General features: G+C 33.3%; 1 protein-coding gene across 1 annotated transcript; it reads left to right on the top strand.

Annotated features, from left to right (window-relative positions):
• Positions 1-20,612: 20,612 nt before the first annotated feature.
• Positions 20,613-21,563, top strand: LOC123988893. Its single transcript, XM_046289651.1, has one exon. It carries the CDS (start codon positions 20,613-20,615, stop codon positions 21,561-21,563), a length of 951 nt encoding a protein of 316 aa, XP_046145607.1.
• The last annotated feature ends 1,013 nt before the right edge of the window (positions 21,564-22,576 follow it).

A 22,576-nucleotide genomic window follows, 5' to 3' on the forward strand; every position in this document is an offset into this window, starting at 1 on the left:
CCACAGAACAATGTACATTTAATAACAATATCATTATTACTATATCTACATCAGATGAAATGTAATACACTGATTTAATCCCACAGATCAATGTACATATAATAACAGTTTCGTTATTACTATATCTACATTAGATATGAAATATACATTTAATAACAATATCATTATTACTATATCCACATCAGATGAAATTTAATATACTGATTTAATCCCACAGATCAGTGTACATATAATAACAGTTTCGTTGTTACAATATCTACAATAGGTACAATGTAATATACTGATACCTTCGCACAGATCAATATACATATAATAACAGTATCGTTATTACTATATCTACATTAGATATGTAATATACATTTAATAACAATGTAATTATTACTATATCTACATTAGATATAATGTAATAGAATGATCCCTTCCCACGGATCAATGTACATATAATGGCAGTATCGTTATTACTATATCTGCATTAGATCTGCTGCAATATACTGATTCCTTCCCACAGATCAATGTACATTGAGTAACAGTATCATTTATACTATATCTACATTGGATATAATGTAATATACTGATGCCTTCCCACAGATCAATGTAATTTTGGTAACAACATCATTATTACTATATCTACATTAGATATAATGTAATATACTGATCCCTACCCACAGATCAATGTACATATAATAGCATTTTCGTTATTACTATATCTACAATAGATATAATGTAATAAACTGATACCTTCCCACAGATCAATATACATAGAATAACAGTATCGTTATTACTATATCTACATTAGATATGTAATATACATTTAATAACAATATCATTATTACTATATCTACATCAGATGTAATTTAATATACTGATTTAATCCCACAGATCAATGTACATATAATGGCACTTTCGTTATTACTATATCTACAATAGATATAATGTAATATACTGATACCTTCCCACAGATCAATGTATATATAATAACAGTATCGTTATTACTATATCTACATTAGATATGTAATATACATTTAATAACAATATCATTATTACTATACCTACATCAGATGAAATTTAATATACTGATTTAATCCCACAGTCCAATGTACATTTAATAACAATATCATTATTACTATATCTACATTAGGTATAACGTAATATAATGATTTAATCCCTCAGAACAATGTACATATAATAACAATATCACTATTACTATATCTACATTATATATAATGTAATATAATGATCCCTTCCCGCCGATCAATGTATATGTAATGGCAGTATCGTTATTACTATATCTGCATTAGATCTGCTGCAATATACTGATTCCTTCCCACAGATCAATGTACATTGAGTAACAGTATCATTTATACTATATCTACATTGGATATAATGTAATATACTGATGCCTTCCCACAGATCAATGTAATTTTGGTAACAACATCATTATTACTATATCTACATTAGATATAATGTAATATACTGATCCCTACCCACAGATCAATGTACATATAATAGCATTTTCGTTATTACTATATCTACAATAGATATAATGTAATAGACTGATACCTTCCCACAGATCAATATACATAGAATAACAGAATCGTTATTACTATATCTACATTAGATATGTAATATACATTTAATAACAATATCATTATTACTATATCTACATCAGATGTAATTTAATATACTGATTTAATCCCACAGATCAATGTACATATAATAGCAGTTTCGTTATTACTATATCTACAATAGATATAATGTAATATACTGATACCTTCCCACAGATCAATATACATAGAATAACAGTATCGTTATTACTATATCTACATTAGATATGTAATATACATTTAATAACAATATCATTATTACTATACCTACATCAGATGAAATTTAATATACTGATTTAATCCCACAGTCCAATGTACATTTAATAACAATATCATTATTACTATTATTACATTAGGTATAACGTAATATAATGATATAATCCCTCAGAACAATGTACATATAATAACAATATCATTATTACTATATCTACATTATATATAATGTAATATAATGATCCCTTCCCGCCGATCAATGTATATATAATGGCAGTATCGTTATTACTATATCTGCATTAGATCTGCTGCAATATACTGATCCCTTCCCACAGATCAATGTACATTGAATAACAGTATCATTTATACTATATCTACATTGGATATAATGTAATATACTGATGCCTTCCGACAGATCAATGTAATTTTGGTAACAACATCATTATTACTATATCTACATCAGATGAAATGTAATACACTGATTTAATCCCACAGATCAATGTACATATAATAACAGTTTCGTTATTACTATATCTACATTGGATATGTAATATACATTTAATAACAATATCATTATTACTATATCTACATCAGATGAAATTTAATATACTGATTTAATCCCACAGACCAATGTACATTTAATAACAATATCATTATTACTATATCTACATCAGATGAAATGTAATACACTGATTTAATCCCACAGACCAATGTACATTTAATAACTACATCAGTATTACTATATTCTCATTAGATATAATGTAATATACTGATCACTTCCCACAGATCAATGCACAGATTGTAACATTATCGTCATTAGTATATCTACATTAGATATGTAATAAACACTTAATAACAGTATCATTATTACTATATCTACATTAGATATAATGTAATATACTGATCCCTTCCCACAGATCAATGTACATATAATAACAATACCGTTATTACTATATCTACATTAGATATGTGATATACATTTAATAACAATATCATTATTACTATATCTACATTAGATGAAATTTAATATACTGATTTAATCCCACAGAACAATGTACATTTAATAACAATATCATTATTACTATATCTACATCAGATGAAATGTAATACACTGATTTAATCCCACAGATCAATGTACATATAATAACAGTTTCGTTATTACTATATCTACATTGGACATGTAATATACATTTAATAACAATACCATTATTACTATATCTACATCAGATGAAATTTAATATAATGATTTAATCCCACAGATCAGTGTACATATAATAACAGTTTCGTTGTTACAATATCTACAATAGGTACAATGTAATATACTGATACCTTCGCACAGATCAATATACATATAATAACAGTATCGTTATTACTATATCTACATTAGATATGAAATATACATTTAATAACAATATCACTATTACTATATCTACATCAGATGAAATTTAATATATTGATTTAATCCCACAGACCAATGTACATTTAATAACAATATCATTATTACTATATCTACATTAGATATAATGATATATACTGATCCCTACCCACAGATCAATGTACATATAATAACAGTTTCGTTATCACTATATCTACAATAGATATAATGTAATATACTGATACCTTTCCACAGATCAATGTACATACAATAACAGTATCGTTATTACTATATCTACATTAGATATGTAATATAGATCTAATAACAATATCATTATTACTATATCTACATCAGATATGATGTAATATACTGATTTAATCCCACAGACCAATGTACATTTAATAACAATACCATTATTACTATGTCTACATCAGATGCAGTTTAATATACTGATTTAATCCCACAGATCAATGTACATATAATAACAGTTTCGTTATTACTATATCTACATTAGATATAATGTAATATACTGATACCTTCCCACAGATCAATGTACGTATAATAGCAGTATCGTTATTACTATATCTACAATAGATATGTAATATACATTTAATAACAATATCATTATTACTATATCTACATCAGATATAATGTAATATAATGATCCCTTCACACCGATCATGTATATATAATGGCAGTATCGTTATTACTATATCTACATTAGATATGTAATATACATTTAATAACAATATCATTATTAGAATACCTACATCAGATATGATGTAATATACTGATTTAATCCCACAGACCAATGTACATTTAATAACAATACCATTATTACTATGTCTACATCAGATGTAATTTAATATACTGATTTAATCCCACAGATCAATGTACATATAATAACAGTTTCGTTATTACTATATCTACATTAGATATAATGTAATATACTGATACCTTCCCACAGATCAATGTACATATAATAACAGTATCGTTATTACTATATCTACATTAGATATGTAATATACATTTAATAACAAAATCATTATTACTATATCTACATCAGATATAATGTAATATAATGATCCCTTCACACCGATCATGTACATATAATGGCAGTATCGTTATTACTATATCTACAATAGATATGTAATATACATTTAATAACAATATCATTATTACTATATCTACATCAGATATAATGTAATATACTGATTTAATCCCACAGACCAATGTACATTTAATAACAATACCATTATTACTATGTCTACATCAGATGTAATTTAATATACTGATTTAATTCCACAGACCAATGTACATTTAATAACAATACCATTATTACTATATCCTCATTAGATATAATGTAATATACTGATCACTTCCCACAGATCAATGCACAGATTGTAACATTATCGTCATTACTATATCTACATTACATATGTAATTAATACTTAATAACAGTATCGTTATTACTATATCTACATTAGATCTACATTAATATACTGATTCCTTCCCACAGATCAATGTACATTGAATAACAGAATCATTTATACTATATCTACATTGGATATAATGTAATATACTGATGCCTTCCCACAGATCAATGTAATTTTGGTAACAATGTCATTATTACTATATCTACATTAGAAATAATGTAATATACTGATCCCTTCCCACAGATCAATGTACATATAATAACAGTTTCGTTATTACCATATCTACATTAGATATGTAATATACATTTAATAACAGTATCATTATTACTATATCTACATCAGATGAAATGTAATATACTGATTTAATCCCACAGAACAATGTACATTTAATAACAATACCATTATTACTATGTCTACATCGGATGTAATTTAATATACTGATTTAATCCCACAGATCAATGTACATATAATAGCAGTATCGTTATTACTATATCTACAATAGATATGTAATATACATTTAATAACAATATCATTATTACTATATCTACATCAGATATAATGTAATATAATGATCCCTTCACACCGATCATGTATATATAATGGCAGTATCGTTATTACTATATCTACAATAGATATAATGTGATATACTGATCGCTACCCACAGATCAATGTATATATAATAACAGTATCGTTATTACGGTATCAACATTAGATATGTAATATACATTTAACAACAATATCATTATTACTATATCTGCATCAGATGAAATTTAATATACTGATTTAATCTCACAGACCAATGTACATTTAACAACAATATCATTATTACTATATCTAAATTAGATATAATGTAATATAATGATCCCTTCCCACCGATCAACGTACATATAATGGCAGTATCGTTATTACTACATCTACATTTGATATGTAATATACATTTAATAACAATATCATTATTAATATATCTACATCAGATGTAATGTAATATACTGATTTATTCCCACAGACCAATGTACATTTAAAAACAATATCAATATTACTATATCTACATTGGATACAATGTAATATACTGATCACATCCCACCGATCAATATACATATAATGGCAGTATCGTTATTTCTATATCTACATTTGATATGTAATATACATTTAATAACAATATCATTATTAATATATCTACATCAGATGTAATGTAATATACTGATTTATTCCCACAGACCAATGTACATTTAATAACAGTATCATTATCACTATATCTACATCAGATGAAATTTAATATACTGATTTATTCCCACAGACCAATGTACATTTAATAACAATATCATACTATATCTACATTAGATATAATGTAATATACTGATTCCTACCCCCAGATCAATGTACATATAATAACAGTTTCGTTATTACTATATCTACATTAGATATGTAATATACTTTTAATAACAATATCATTATTGCTATATCTACATCAGATGAAATGTAATATATTGATTTAATCCCACAGACCAATGTACATTTAATAACAATACCATTATTACTATGTCTACATCAGATGTAATTTAATATACTGATTTAATGCCACAGATCAATGTACATATAATAACAGTTTCGTTATTACTATATCTACATTTGATATAATGTAATATACTGATACCTTCCCACAGATCAATGTACATATAATAACAGTATCGTTATTAGTATATCTACATTAGATATGTAATATACATTTAATAACCATATCATTATTACTATATCTACATCAGATATAATGTAATATAATGATCCCTTGACACCGATTAATGTACATATAATGGCAGTATCGTTATTACTATATCTACATTAGATATGTAATATACATTTAATAACAATATCATTATTACTATATCTACATCAGATATGATGTAATATACTGATTTAATCCCACAGACCAATGTACATTTAATAACAATACCATTATTACTATGTCTACATCAGATGCAGTTTAATATACTGATTTAATCCCACAGATCAATGTACATATACTAACAGTTTCGTTATTACTATATCTACATTAGATATAATGTAATATACTGATACCTTCCCACAGATCAATGTACATATAATAGCAGTATCGTTATTACTATATCTGCAATAGATATGTAATATACAGTTAATAACAATATCATTATTACTATATCTACATCAGATATAATGTAATATAATGATCCCTTCACACCGATCATGTATATATAATGGCAGTATCGTTATTACTATCTACACTAGATATGTAATATACATTTAATAACAATATCATTATTAGAATACCTACATCAGATATGATGTAATATACTGATTTAATCCCACAGACCAATGTACATTTAATAACAATACCATTATTACTATGTCTACATCAGATGCAGTTTAATATACTGATTTAATCCCACAGATCAATGTACATATACTAACAGTTTCGTTATTACTATATCTACATTAGATATAATGTAATATACTGATACCTTCCCACAGATCAATGTACATATAATAGCAGTATCGTTATTACTATATCTACAATAGATATGTAATATACATTTAATAACAATATCATTATTACTATATCTACATCAGATATAATGTAATATAATGATCCCTTCACACCGATCATGTATATATAATGGCAGTATCGTTATTACTATATCTACATTAGATATGTAATATACATTTAATAACAATATCATTATTAGAATACCTACATCAGATATGATGTAATATACTGATTTAATCCCACAGACCAATGTACATTTAATAACAATACCATTATTACTATGTCTACATCAGATGTAATTTAATATACTGATTTAATCCCACAGATCAATGTACATATAATAACAATATCGTTATTACTATATCTACATTAGATATAATGTAATATACTGATACCTTCCCACAGATCAATGTACATATAATAACAGTATCGTTATTACTATGTCTACATTAGATATGTAATATACATTTAATAACAGTATCGTTATTACTATATCTACATTAGATCTACTGAAATATACTGATTCCTTCCCACAGATCAATGTACATTGAATAACAGTATCATTTATACTATATCTACATTGGATATAATGTAATATACTGATGCCTTCCCACAGATCAATGTAATTATGGTAACAATGTCATTATTACTATATCTACATTAGAAATAATGTAATATACTGATCCCTTCCCACAGATCAATGTACATATAATAACAGTTTCGTTATTACTATATCTACATTGGATATGTAATATACATTTAATAACAGTATCATTATTACTATATCTACATCAGATGAAATGTAATATACTGATATATTCCCACAGACCAATGTACATTTAATAACAATAACATACTATATCTACATTAGATACAATGTAATATACTGATACCTTCAAACAGATCAATGTACATGCAATAACAGTAGCGTTATTCCTATATCTACATTAGATATATAATATACATTTAATAACAATATCATTATTACTATATCTACATTAGATATATAATATACATTTAATAACAAAATCATTATTACTATATCTACATCAGATGAAATTTAATATAATGATCACATCCCACCGATCAATGCACATATAATGGCAGTATCGTTATTACTATATCTACATTTGATATGTAATATACATTTAATAACAATATAATTATTAATATATCTACATCAGATGAAATTTAATATACTGATTTAATCCCACAGACCAATGTACATTTAATAACAATACCATTATTACTATATCTACATCAGATATAATGTAATATACTGATTTAGTCCCACAGACCAATGTACATTTAATAACAATACCATTATTACTATGTCTACATCAGATGTAATTTAATGTACTGATTTAATCCCACAGACCAATGTACATTTAATAACAATATCATTATTACTATATCCTCATTAGATATAATGTAATATACGGATCACTTTCCACAGATCAATGCACAGATTGTAACATTATCGTCATTACTATATCTACATTAGATATGTAATAAATACTTAATAACAGTATCGTTATTACCATATCTACATTAGACCTACTGAAATATACTGATTCCTTCCCACAGATCAATGTACATTGAATAACAGTATCATTTATACTATATCTACATTTGATATAATATGATATACTGATGCCTTCCCACAGATCAATGTAATTTTTGGAACAATATCATTATTACTGTATCTACATTAGGTATAATGTAATATACTGATCCCTACCCACAGATCAATGTACATATAATAACAGTTCCGTTATTACTATATCTACAATAGATATAATGTAATATACTGATACCTTCCCACAGATCAATGTACATATAATAACAGTATCGTTATTACTATGTCTACATTAGATATGTAATATACATTTAATAACAGTATCGTTATTACTATTTCTACATTAGATCTACTGCAATATACTGATTCCTTCCCACAGATCAATGTACATTGAATAGCAGTATCATTTATACTATATCTACATTGGATGTAATGTAATATACTGATGCCTTCCTACAGATCAATGTAATTTTGGTAACAATATCATTATTACTATATCTACATTAGATATAATGTAATATACTGATACCTTCCCACAGATCAATGTACATAAAATAACAGTATCGTTATTACTATATCTACATTAGATATGTAATATACATTTGATACCAATATCATTATTACTATATCTACATCAGCTGTAATTTAATATACTGATTTAATCCCACAGACCAATGTACATTTAATAACAATACCATTATTACTATGTCTATACCAGATGTAATTTAATATACTGATTTAATCCCACAGATCAATGTACATATAATAACAGTTTCGTTATTACTATATCTACATTAGATATAATGTAATATACTGATACCTTCCCACAGATCAATGTACATATAATAACAGTATCGTTATTACTATATCTACATTAGATATGAAATATACATTTAATAACAATATCATTATTACTATATCTGCATCAGATGAAATTTATTATACTGATTTAATCCCACAGACCAATGTACATTTAATAACAATACCATTATTACTATATCTACATCAGATGTAATGTAATACACTGATTTATTCCCACAGACCAATGTACATTTAATAACAGTATCATTATCACTATATCTACATCAGATGAAATTTAATATACTGATTTATTCCCACAGACCAATGTAAATTTAATAACAATACCATTATTACTACATCCTCATTAGATATAATGTAATATACTGATCCCTTCCCACAGATCAATGTACATATAATAACAGTTTCGTTATTACTATATCTACATTAGATATGTAATATACATTTAATAACAGTATCATTATTACTATATCTATATCAGATGAAATGTAATATACTGATTTAATCCCACAGAACAATGTACATTTAATAACAATACCATTATTACTATGTCTACATCGGATGTAATTTAATATACTGATTTAATCCCACAGATCAATGTACATATAATAGATATAGTAATCGTTATTACTATATCTACAATAGATATGTAATATACATTTAATAACAATATCATTATACTATATCTACATTAGATATAATGTAATATAATGATCCCTTCACACCGATCATGTATATATAATGGCAGTATCGTTATTACTATATCTACATTAGATATGTAATATACATTTAATAACAATATCATTATCACTATATCTACATCAGATATGATGTAATATACTGATTTAATCCCACAGACCAATGTACATTTAATAACAATACCATTATTACTATGTCTACATCAGATGTAATTTAATATACTGATTTAATCCCACAGATCAATGTACATATAATAACAGTTTCGTTATTACTATATCTACATTAGATATAATGTAATATACTGATACCTTCCCACAGATCAATGTACATATAATAACAGTATCGTTATTACTATATCTACATTAGATATGTAATATACATTTAATAACAAAATCATTATTACTATATCTACATCAGATATAATGTAATATAATGATCCCTTCACACCGATCATGTACATATAATGGCAGTATCGTTATTACTATATCTACAATAGATATGTAATATACATTAATAACAATATCATTATTACTATATCTACATCAGATATAATGTAATATACTGATTTAATCCCACAGACCAATGTACATTTAATAACAATACCATTATTACTATGTCTACATCAGATGTAATTTAATATACTGATTTAATCCCACAGACCAATGTACATTTAATAACAATACCATTATTACTATATCCTCATTAGATATAATGTAATATACTGATCACTTCCCACAGATCAATGCACAGATTGTAACATTATCGTCATTACTATATCTACATTACATATGTAATTAATACTTAATAACAGTATCGTTATTACTATATCTACATTAGATCTACTCTAATATACTGATTCCTTCCCACAGATCAATGTACATTGAATAACAGTATCATTTATACTATATCTACATTGGATATAATGTAATATACTGATGCCTTCCCACAGATCAATGTAATTTTGGTAACAATGTCATTATTACTATATCTACATTAGAAATAATGTAATATACTGATCCCTTCCCACAGATCAATGTACATATAATAACAGTTTCGTTATTACTATATCTACATTAGATATGTAATATACATTTAATAACAGTATCATTATTACTATATCTACATCAGCTGTAATTTAATATACTGATTTAATCCCACAGACCAATGTACATTTAATAACAATACCATTATTACTATGTCTACATCAGATGTAATTTAATATACTGATTTATTCCCACAGATCAATGTACATATAATAACAGTTTCGTTATTACTATATCTACATTAGATATGTAATATACATTTAACAACAATATCATTATTACTATATCTGCATCAGATGAAATTTAATATACTGATTTAATCCCACAGACCAATGTACATTTAATAACAATATCATTATTACTATATCTAAATTAGATATAATGTAATATAATGATCCCTTCCTACCGATCAACGTACATATAATGGCAGTATCGTTATTACTACATCTACATTTGATATGTAATATACATTTAATAACAATATCATTATTAATATATCTACATCAGATGTAATGTAACATACTGATTTATTCCCACAGACCAATGTACATTTAAAAACAATATCAATATTACTATATCTACATTGGATACAATGAAATATACTGATCACATCCCACCGATCAATATACATGTAACGGCAGTATCGTTATTTCAATATCTACATTTGATATGTAATATACATTTAATAACAATATCATTATTAATATATCTACATCAGATGTAATGTAATACACTGATTTATTCCCACAGACCAATGTACATTTAATAACAGTATCATTATTACTATATCTACATCAGATGAAATGTAATATACTGATTTAATCCCACAGAACAATGTACATTTAATAACAATACCATTATTACTATGTCTACATCGGATGTAATTTAATATACTGATTTAATCCCACAGATCAATGTACACATAATAACAGTTTCGTTATTACTATATCTACATTAGATATAATGTAATATACTGATACCTTCCCACAGATCAATGTACATATAATATCAGTATCGTTATTACTATATCTACATTAGATATGTAATATACATTTAATAACCATATCATTATTACTATATCTACATCAGATATAATGTAATATAATGATCCCTTCACACCGATCATGTATATATAATGGCAGTATCGTTATTACTATATCTACATTAGATATGTAATATACATTTAATAACAATATCATTATTACAATACCTACATCAGATATGATGTAATATACTGATTTAATCCCACAGACCAATGTACATTTAATAACAATACCATTATTACTATGTCTACATCAGATGTAATTTAATATACTGATTTAATCCCACAGATCAATGTACGTATAATAACAGTTTCGTTATTACTATATCTACATTAGATATAATGTAATATACTGATACCTTCCCACAGATCAATGTACATTTAATAACAATATCGTTATTACTATATCTACATTTGATATGTAGATAATTAATATATCTACATCAGATGAATTTGAATATACTGATTTAATCCCACAGACCAATGTACATTCAATAACAATATCATTATTACTATACCTACATTGGATACAATGTAATATACTGATACCTCCCCACAGATCAATGTACATATAATAACAGTATCGTTATTACTATATCTACATTAGATATGTAGTATACATTTATTACTATATCTACATCAGATGAAATTTAATATACTGATTTAATCCCACAGACCAATGTACATTTAATAACAATACCATTATTACTATATCTACATTAGTTATAATGTAATATACTCATCCCTACCCACAGATCATCGTACATATAATAACAGTTTCGTTATTACTATATCTACAGTAGATATAATGTAATATACTGATACCTTCCCACAGATCAATGTACATACAATAACAGTATCGTTATTACTATATCTACATTAGATATGTAATATACATTTAATAACAATATCATTATTACTATATCTACATCAGATGAAATGTAATATACTGATTAATCCCACAGACCAATGTACAGTTAATAACAATACCATTATTACTATATCTACATCAGATGAAATGTAATATACTGATTTAATCCAACAGACCAATGTACATTTAATAACAATATCATTATTACTGTATCTACATTAGATATAATGTAATATAAGGATCACATCCCACCGATCAATGCACATATAATGGCAGTATCGTTATTACTATATCTACATTTGATATGAAATATACATTTAATAACAATATCATTATTAATATATCTACATCAGGTGAAATGTAATATACTGATTTAATCCCACAGACCAATGTACATTTAATAACAATACCATTATTACTATATCTACATCAGGTGAAATGTAATATACTGATTTAATCCCACAGACCAATGTACATTTAATAACAATACCATTATTACTATGTCTACATTAGATGTAATTTAATGTACTGATTTAATCACACAGATCAATGTACATTTAGTAACAATATCATTATTACTATATTCTCATCAGATATAATGTAATATACGGATCACTTCCCACAGATCAATGCACAGATTGTAACATTATCGTCATTACTATATCTACATTAGATATGTGATAAATACTTAATAACAGTATCGTTATTACCATATCTACATTAGATATGTAATATACATTTAATAACAATATCATTATTACTATATCTACATCAGATGTAATTTAATATAATGATTTCATCTCACAGATCAATGTACGTATAATAACAGTTTCGTTATTACTATATCTACATTAGATATGTAATATACATTTAATAACAGTATCATTATTACTATATCTACATCAGATGAAATGTAATATACTGATTTATTCCCACAGACCATTGTACATTTAATAACAATACCATTATTACTATATCTACATCAGATGAAATTTAATATACTGATTTAATCCCACAGACCAATGTACATTCAATAACAATATCATTATTATTATATCTACATTGGATACAATGTAACATACTGATACCTTCCCACAGATCAATGTACATATAATAACAGGTTCGTTATTACTATATCTACATTAGATATAATGTAATATACTGATACCTACCCACAGATCAATGTACATATAATGGCAGTATCGTTATTACTATATCTGCATTAGATCTCCTGCAATATACTGATCCCTTCCCACAGATCAACGTACATTGAATAACAGTATCATTTATACTATATCGACATTGGATATAATGTAATATACTGATCCCTACCCACAGATCAATGTACATATAATAACAGTTTCGCTATTACTATATCTACAATATATATAATGTAATATACCGATCCCTTTCCACCGATCGATGTACATATAAGGGCAGTATCGTTATTACTATATCTACATTTGATATGTAGATAATTAATATATATACATCAGATGAATTTGAATATACTGATTTAATCCCACAGACCAAAGTACATTCAATAACAATATCATTATTACTATATCTACATTGGATACAATGTAATATACTGATACCTTCCCACAGATCAATGTACATATAATAACAGTATCGTTATTACTATATCTACATTAGATATGTAGTATACATTTATTACTATATCTACATCAGATGAATTTTAATATACTGATTTAATCCCACAGATCAATGTACATATAATAACAGTTTCGTTATTACTATATCTACATTAGATATGTAATATACATTTAATAACAATATCATTATTACTATATCTACATCAGATGAAATGTAAAATACTGATTTATTCCCACAGACCAATGTACATTTAATAACAATATCATACTATATCTACATTAGATGCAATGTAATATACTGATACCTTCCCACAGATCAATGTACATATAATAACAGTTTCGTTATTACTATATCTACATTAGATATGTAATATACATTTAATAACAGTATCATTATTAGTATATCTACATCAGATGAAATGTAATATACTGATTTATTCCCACAGACCATTGTACATTTAATAACCATATCATTATTACTATATCTACATCAGATGAAATGTAATATACTGATTTAATCCCACAGACCAATGTACATTTAATAACAATATCATTATTACTGTTTGAGATTTGCTCGTTTATTAATTATATTTTCTTCTACATTATGGTTGTTTAAATTTACATTATACTAAAACTAATTACTTTATTCTATTAACTGTACATATTTGTTTGTATCTATTATTTATCGTTTATAAAATAAATCATATCCGACGGGCGAGCGAGGTTCGCGGTTCCCCGCCACTCGTCCTTCCCCTCACAGGTTCCCCCGGGTGGATCGAGTAGCTCGGCACCTGTAGGGGGGCGAGGCGAGACGGCGAAAGATATAAATATATCGATTCCGAGAATCCTCGCTCTCTCTCTTAGTCGGCATTGTGACAAAAGTAAACACGGGCTTATTACGAAACGCTTCTTCATCGAATTCCGTTGTAGATTAAAACCGTCTACGATCCTTCTGTGCATCGTTTAAAGGGATTCCCCGAAAAACGGATTAAATACCGATCCGCGATCGCGTCGAAGTTTTTTTCACGCTCCAACGAGCAGCGTTTTTCGGAAGCTCGTCTCAATTCCTCGACCGTTTCGACGGAAAATTCGGAGCTTCAAAACATTGGTCCTTCGAGCCGGATCTTTGTCCGGCACCTCGATTTTGACCATCGCGAATCGGTACGTTGTTTTCCGGCCGTGAGTGCAGTGATCTGAGTGATCTCTTGGCGAACTGCGTCCTCAGTGCATCGAAGTACGATCCAACGGTGGCCGATCGCCCGCTGGACTTCCCGAACTGCTGGAAAAAGGGTTAAAGACTACAGTTTCTTGTGAGTTACGCTGACTTGATTTTCTTGCGTCTAATCAGAATAATCGTATTCTTTATCACGTACACGCCGTTAAACGGTCCGAATTTTCAAACCGCCAACGGTCGCGAGTTGTGACCTTTCACGCGCGTGCTGTGTACGTCCTTACGTGTCGTTAGAGAACAGTTTTTGCGGGGTGACTCATCATGTCGACGTCACTCGAAAACCTACTGCGCACTCAAGACGACCTGGCCGGACGTATAGAGCGTTTCATGAGGAATACACTGAAGATCGGGCAAGAAAAACTTACTCTAATTATGCTGCAGCAACGGAGGCAGCTGTTAGATACTTATTGGCGTGATTTTTCGTCAACTCACAAATCTATTATTTGCGCAGCTGATAAATCAGTGCCTTACTTGAAGGAAGACGTTTTCAGCACTATTGAAAGTACTTACCTTTCGCACGTCGTGGACTTGGAGGAGAGGATTGCCCTACTCGCCCCAGACCGGAATAAGCCAGGAGACGAGAATTCTTCCGGCAAAGCGTCGTCAGGCGAACCGACTTTACCCACGATCTCGCTGCCCACGTTTTCTGGGGATCTCCTACAGTGGGAAAGTTATCGGGATCAATTCAGAGCTCTAATTCACGGCTCGAAAAAGTTAAGTAAGGTGCAAAAATTACATTATCTTAAATCTAGTCTTACAGGTGACGCAGCAAACATGCTTACCTGCACTCCGATGACGGACGGTAATTACGAGGCATCGTGGGCGTCCCTGGAGCGTCGCTACGGTAATAAAAGGATCTTAGCGGCCTCACACATGCGTCGCATCCTCACCTGTGCTCCCATAGTAAAGGCGTCCTCTCAGGAAATTAAAAGGATCCTCGACGAATTCCGCCAGTCAAGGAATGCACTCGCCTCTTTGGAGCGACCGGTGGAGTCGTGGGACGACTGGTTTTCGTTCCTCCTCACCGAAAAGCTGGATCAAACCACGAGACTCGCTTGGGAAACTTCCTTGGTTGATCCCACTACGCTTCCCCCGTTTGAGGCGTTAGTGGATTTTCTGGAAAATCGTGCTCACGCTATTATTTCTGCTCAAGGTACGAATGCGGCGACGCCCCCCCTCCAGTCCAAGGAAGGCTCCAAGCGGACACCCGTTGCAAATACTCGAACAAGGGTAACATTGACCACGAACGCCAAGGAAACAGCCAAGCCTAAGACAGCAAAAACGTGCCCGTCGTGTGCTGGCTCACACACTCTTGGCCACTGCACTAGGTTGAAGAAAATGAATCCGCAAGACCGTTTGTCGCTGGTAAAAAAGGTAGGCGTGTGTACAGCATGTCTAAATTCAGGTCATGAAGTTGCAGCCTGCAAGTCAAACTTTCGCTGCCTGGTTTGCGAGGCCAATCACCACACATCGTTACACGATGCCTTTCGGGAAGATCAACCATCGTCATCCAAGGCAAATATAATTACACCGAGCACGAGTGCTGCTTATACGGTCCGATCTCAACGGGTGATTTTGTTGGCAACCGCGCGGGTCCGCTTGGAGTCGACTGAGGGTCGCACTTTAGACGTCAGGGCTCTTTTAGATCCAGGCTCTGAGTCGTCATTTGTTAGCGAGAAGGTCGCGCAATCGCTCCAGCTACAGCGGAAAAGTGTGAGGGTGTTACTCACCGGTTATCAGGAGAAGAGCGTCGGGATGGCCAAACACGAAGTCTCCGTCGAGCTTACGTCCTGCGCAGACAGCGACTTCCGCATCACTCTTAACGCGTTGGTGACAAGGAAAGTCACCTCTCCAACTCCGTCTCATCCAGTGGAGGACCATCCATGGATTCACATGCGGGGATTGCCGCTGGCCGATCCGGAGTTTAGATTACCACGTAGAGTCGACGTACTTCTTGGAGCTGACGTTTGTGGGTACCTTTTCTTGGAAAATAAGGTAGGCCCTCCTGGAACTCCGTCGCTGGTCCGCACGCCGTTTGGATGGTCCCCTTTGGGGCCGGTTTCGACCTCCGACGATCCAGCTTCAGGGGTGGCTCGGGTGCAACTCATCCGAGGCCTGGATGATCTCCGAAACGACCTGCAAAGATTTTGGGAGCTTGAGGAGGTCCCTTCGAAGTCTCCGTGGAGCCCTCAAGACACAGCTTGTGAGGAGTATTTCAAGGAAACGCACTCACGTGATGAACTAGGTCGTTACGTGGTGCGGCTCCCATTTCTGAAGGCTACACCCGAAGACATCGGAGTACCGCGACGTGCCGCTCTTCAACGGTTTCTGGCTGGCGAACGAAGATGGGAGAAGGACTCCTTTTTGCAAACATCTTATGCGGGCTTCATGGAGGAGTATCTGAGACTGGGCCACATGGAACCAGCCTCCAAGTATGATGTCGCTAACGCCAACTACCTGCCTCACCATGCAGTCTGGAAAACCACCGGGTCAGGAAATAAAAGGATTCGAGTTGTCTTTGACGGATCTTATGTTTCAGGCAACAGACCTTCGCTGAACCAGGCTCTTGCGTCAGGACCACGTCTGCAGTCCGACCTTTGGCTGGTGCTCACTCGGTGGAGGTTCCCGAGATGCGTATTTTCTACGGACATAGTAAAGATGTTCCGTCAGATAGCCGTCCATCCTGACGATCGAGATTGGCAGCGCATACTGTGGAGAGACGAAGCTGGAAACGAAGTCCGCGACTTTCGTTTAACCACGGTCACCTACGGGACAACTTCAGCCCCTTACCTTGCTCTACGAGTTCTACAACAGCTGGCAGACGATGAGGAACAACGATTTCCTTTGGGCGCAGCCATCTTGCGTCGAAATTCCTACGTGGACGACCTGTTGGCTGGAGCCGACGATCCTGCCAAGGCTGAGGAGTCTCGACAGCAGCTAATCGGCATCCTCATGGCGGGCGGGTTCCCTCTTGATAAGTGGACGCTGAACTACACGTCCCAAGGGGAACCTAGTGAAAGAGACCACAAATTCCTGCAGGCGAGCAACGACGCGGAGACGCTAGGACTGACTTGGAATGCGGTGGCAGACACGCTTACTGTTACCTCGGCCAAATCGGACCAACCGTCAACCATCCGAACTTGGACGAAACGACTCGTCCTTTCTTACACTGCTCGACTCTTCGATCCGCTTGGATGGGCCTCACCAGTACTCATACGCGCCAAAACACTACTGCAAGATCTTTGGTTGTCAGGAGCAGATTGGGACGAACCGCTTTCAGTCCGCCTGGAGGAGTCGTGGCTTCAGTTTCGTCAAGATCTGGAAGAGGTAAAGACTATCTCATTACCACGTTGGGTTAGTTACAGGGATGCGATGCACGATCACATCGAGCTGCATGGCTTTTGCGACGCCTCCGAACGAGCATACGCCGCTGCAGTCTATGTACGCTTACCAAGTACCTCCACCATGGCGAACGTGCATCTCCTCATCGCAAAAACGAAGCTCGCTCCAATCAAACTCTGCAGTATTCCGCGCTTGGAATTATGCGGAGCTCTGCTACTGGCTCGACTCATGGTGGCGGTTCGGGACGGCATACTTCCTCTACGAGCCACCTTATATGCGTGGACGGATGCATCGGTGGTACTATCCTGGGTCCAATCGCACGCTTCCAGGTGGAAGCCCTTCGTCGCACACCGCGTGGCGGAAATTCAAACGTTACTCCCAGACGTGGATTGGCGTCATCTTCGCAGCGGCGATAATCCGGCGGATTTAGCAACCAGGGGAGTTACCGTACAGGCTCTGAAGGAAGATGAGCGCTGGTGGCATGGCCCTTCGTGGCTTCAGTCGCCCTCCAGTGATTGGCCGTCCTCCATTCGTTCTCAGGACGATTCACTCTCAGAGCAAAGATCTACCGTCCACACCATCGCAGCCGAACAATCAGAAGCTGAAAACGACTTACTATGCCGATTTTCGTCGTTGACAAAGCTAGTACGCATTACAGCTTACCTGAGACGCTTCGTGTGGAACACTCGGGGCAACGACAGCAGGCGAACGGGTTTCCTGACTTCCACGGAACTCGATGAGGCTCGAAAATGTATTCTCCGACTGAGCCAATCGGAATATTTTTCCGAAGAATTACACAATCTAAGAACAGGTAAACCGATTAAAAGTAAATCCAATGTATTAGCCTTACGGCCTGTTTTAGATGACTTCGGGATCATTCGTGTGGGTGGAAGATTGGATCATGCATCGCTCACCTACGATCAACGGCATCCAATCCTCGTTCACCGTCGGTCTAATTTGGCTGAGCTAATTGTTCGGGCAGCACACGCTCAGACTCTTCATGGTGGCCTCACGTCGACACAAAGCTTCGTCCGTCAAACGTACTGGATTCCGCAGGACCGCACTCTCCTCAAACGCATCCTAAGAAATTGCGTACGCTGTGTAAGATTCCAAGGTAACACGGGTACGCAGCAAATGGGCTCCTTACCTGCTTCACGAGCCCAGCCTGCCAGGGCCTTCCTACGCAGTGGGGTCGACTATGCTGGCCCAATCACCCTCTGCATGTCAAAGGGTCGCGGCCAGAAGACGGTCAAGGGCTACATCGCCGTGTTCGTCTGCCTCTGCACCAAAGCTGTCCACCTGGAGCCAGTGTCCGACCTGTCTGCGTCCGCGTTTATCGCGGCCTTCCGACGGTTCGTCGCGAGGCGAGGACGCTGTGCTCACCTCTTAAGCGACAACGCGACGAATTTTCGGGGTGCAGATGCGCAGTTGAAATCTATGTTCAAACGAGCTTCTGAATTTTACAGGGAGGTTGCTGAGCTAATCGCCAACGAAGGAACGAATTGGGAATTTATTCCACCCTACTCACCTCACTTTGGCGGCCTGTGGGAGGCGGCTGTGAAATCCGCGAAGAGGCATCTTCTTCGGTCAGTAGAGGGTCACAGGCTGACCTTCGAAGAACTGACAACATTATTGTGCCAGGTGGAAGCGTGTTTAAATTCACGACCGTTATCACCACTCACGGACGACCCCAAAGACTTCTCCGCACTAACACCGAATCACCTCATTACGGGTCACTCACTGTCGGCGATTCCGGAATCACCGGAAAATTTAAATTTCGACGGAGGACACAAAAGGTGGGCCCTCGTACAAAAATTAATTGAACATTTTTGGCGTAGGTGGAGTAAAGAATATCTGGGCCAACTGCAACACCTTCCGAAGTGGCGGAAGGCGCTTCCTAACCTCCAACTCGGAACCCTCGTCTTGCTAAAGGAGGACTCGACACCACCAACTAAATGGCCGATGGCGCGCGTCGTGAAGGTCCACGAGGGAAAAGATGGCCTAACACGTGTGGCGACCGTCCAGACTGCTACCAGACTGACCACACGTGCAATCACACGGTTGATTCCACTCGTGTCGCCGAACGATACGGACAACGCTACGGCTAAGAAGACGTCTCATGATACGTCTGTCACGGCGGGCGGCGGCACTCTACCGGCAGACGAGCAGTGACGCAGTAGCAACCGCCGATTCTTGGAAACGGTCACGTCGTTGCCGTTCCGACAACGAGGCGGGCGGCATGTTTGAGATTTGCTCGTTTATTAATTATATTTTCTTCTACATTATTGTTGTTTAAATTTACATTATACTAAAACTAATTATTTTATTCTATTAACTGTACATATTTGTTTGTATCTATTATTTATCGTTTATAAAATAAATCATATCCGACGGGCGAGCGAGGTTCGCGGTTCCCCGCCACTCGTCCTTCCCCTCACAGGTTCCCCCGGGTGGATCGAGTAGCTCGGCACCTGTAGGGGGGCGAGGCGAGACGGCGAAAGATATAAATATATCGATTCCGAGAATCCTCGCTCTCTCTCTTAGTCGGCATTGTGACAAAAGTAAACACGGGCTTATTACGAAACGCTTCTTCATCGAATTCCGTTGTAGATTAAAACCGTCTACGATCCTTCTGTGCATCGTTTAAAGGGATTCCCCGAAAAACGGATTAAATACCGATCCGCGATCGCGTCGAAGTTTTTTTCACGCTCCAACGAGCAGCGTTTTTCGGAAGCTCGTCTCAATTCCTCGACCGTTTCGACGGAAAATTCGGAGCTTCAAAACAATTACTATATCTACTATAGATATAATGTAATATACTGATACCTTCCCACGGATCAATGTACATATAATAACAGTTTCGTTATTACTATATCTACATTAGATATAATGTAATATACTGATACCTTCCCACAGATCAATGTACATATAATGGAAGTATCGTTATTACTATATCTGCATTAGATCTCCTGCAATATACTGATCCCTTCCCACAGATCAACGTACATTGAATAACAGTATCATTTATACTATATCGAGATTGGATATAATGTAATATACTGATGCCTTCCCACAGATCAAAGTAATTTTGGTAACAATATCATTATTACTATATCTACATTAGATATAATGTAATATACTGATCCCTACCCACAGATCAATGTACATATAATAACAGTTTCGTT

The sequence above is a fragment of the Osmia bicornis genome, unplaced genomic scaffold, assembly GCF_907164935.1.
Source record: "Osmia bicornis bicornis unplaced genomic scaffold, iOsmBic2.1, whole genome shotgun sequence".
NCBI classification, from domain to species: domain Eukaryota; kingdom Metazoa; phylum Arthropoda; class Insecta; order Hymenoptera; family Megachilidae; genus Osmia; species Osmia bicornis.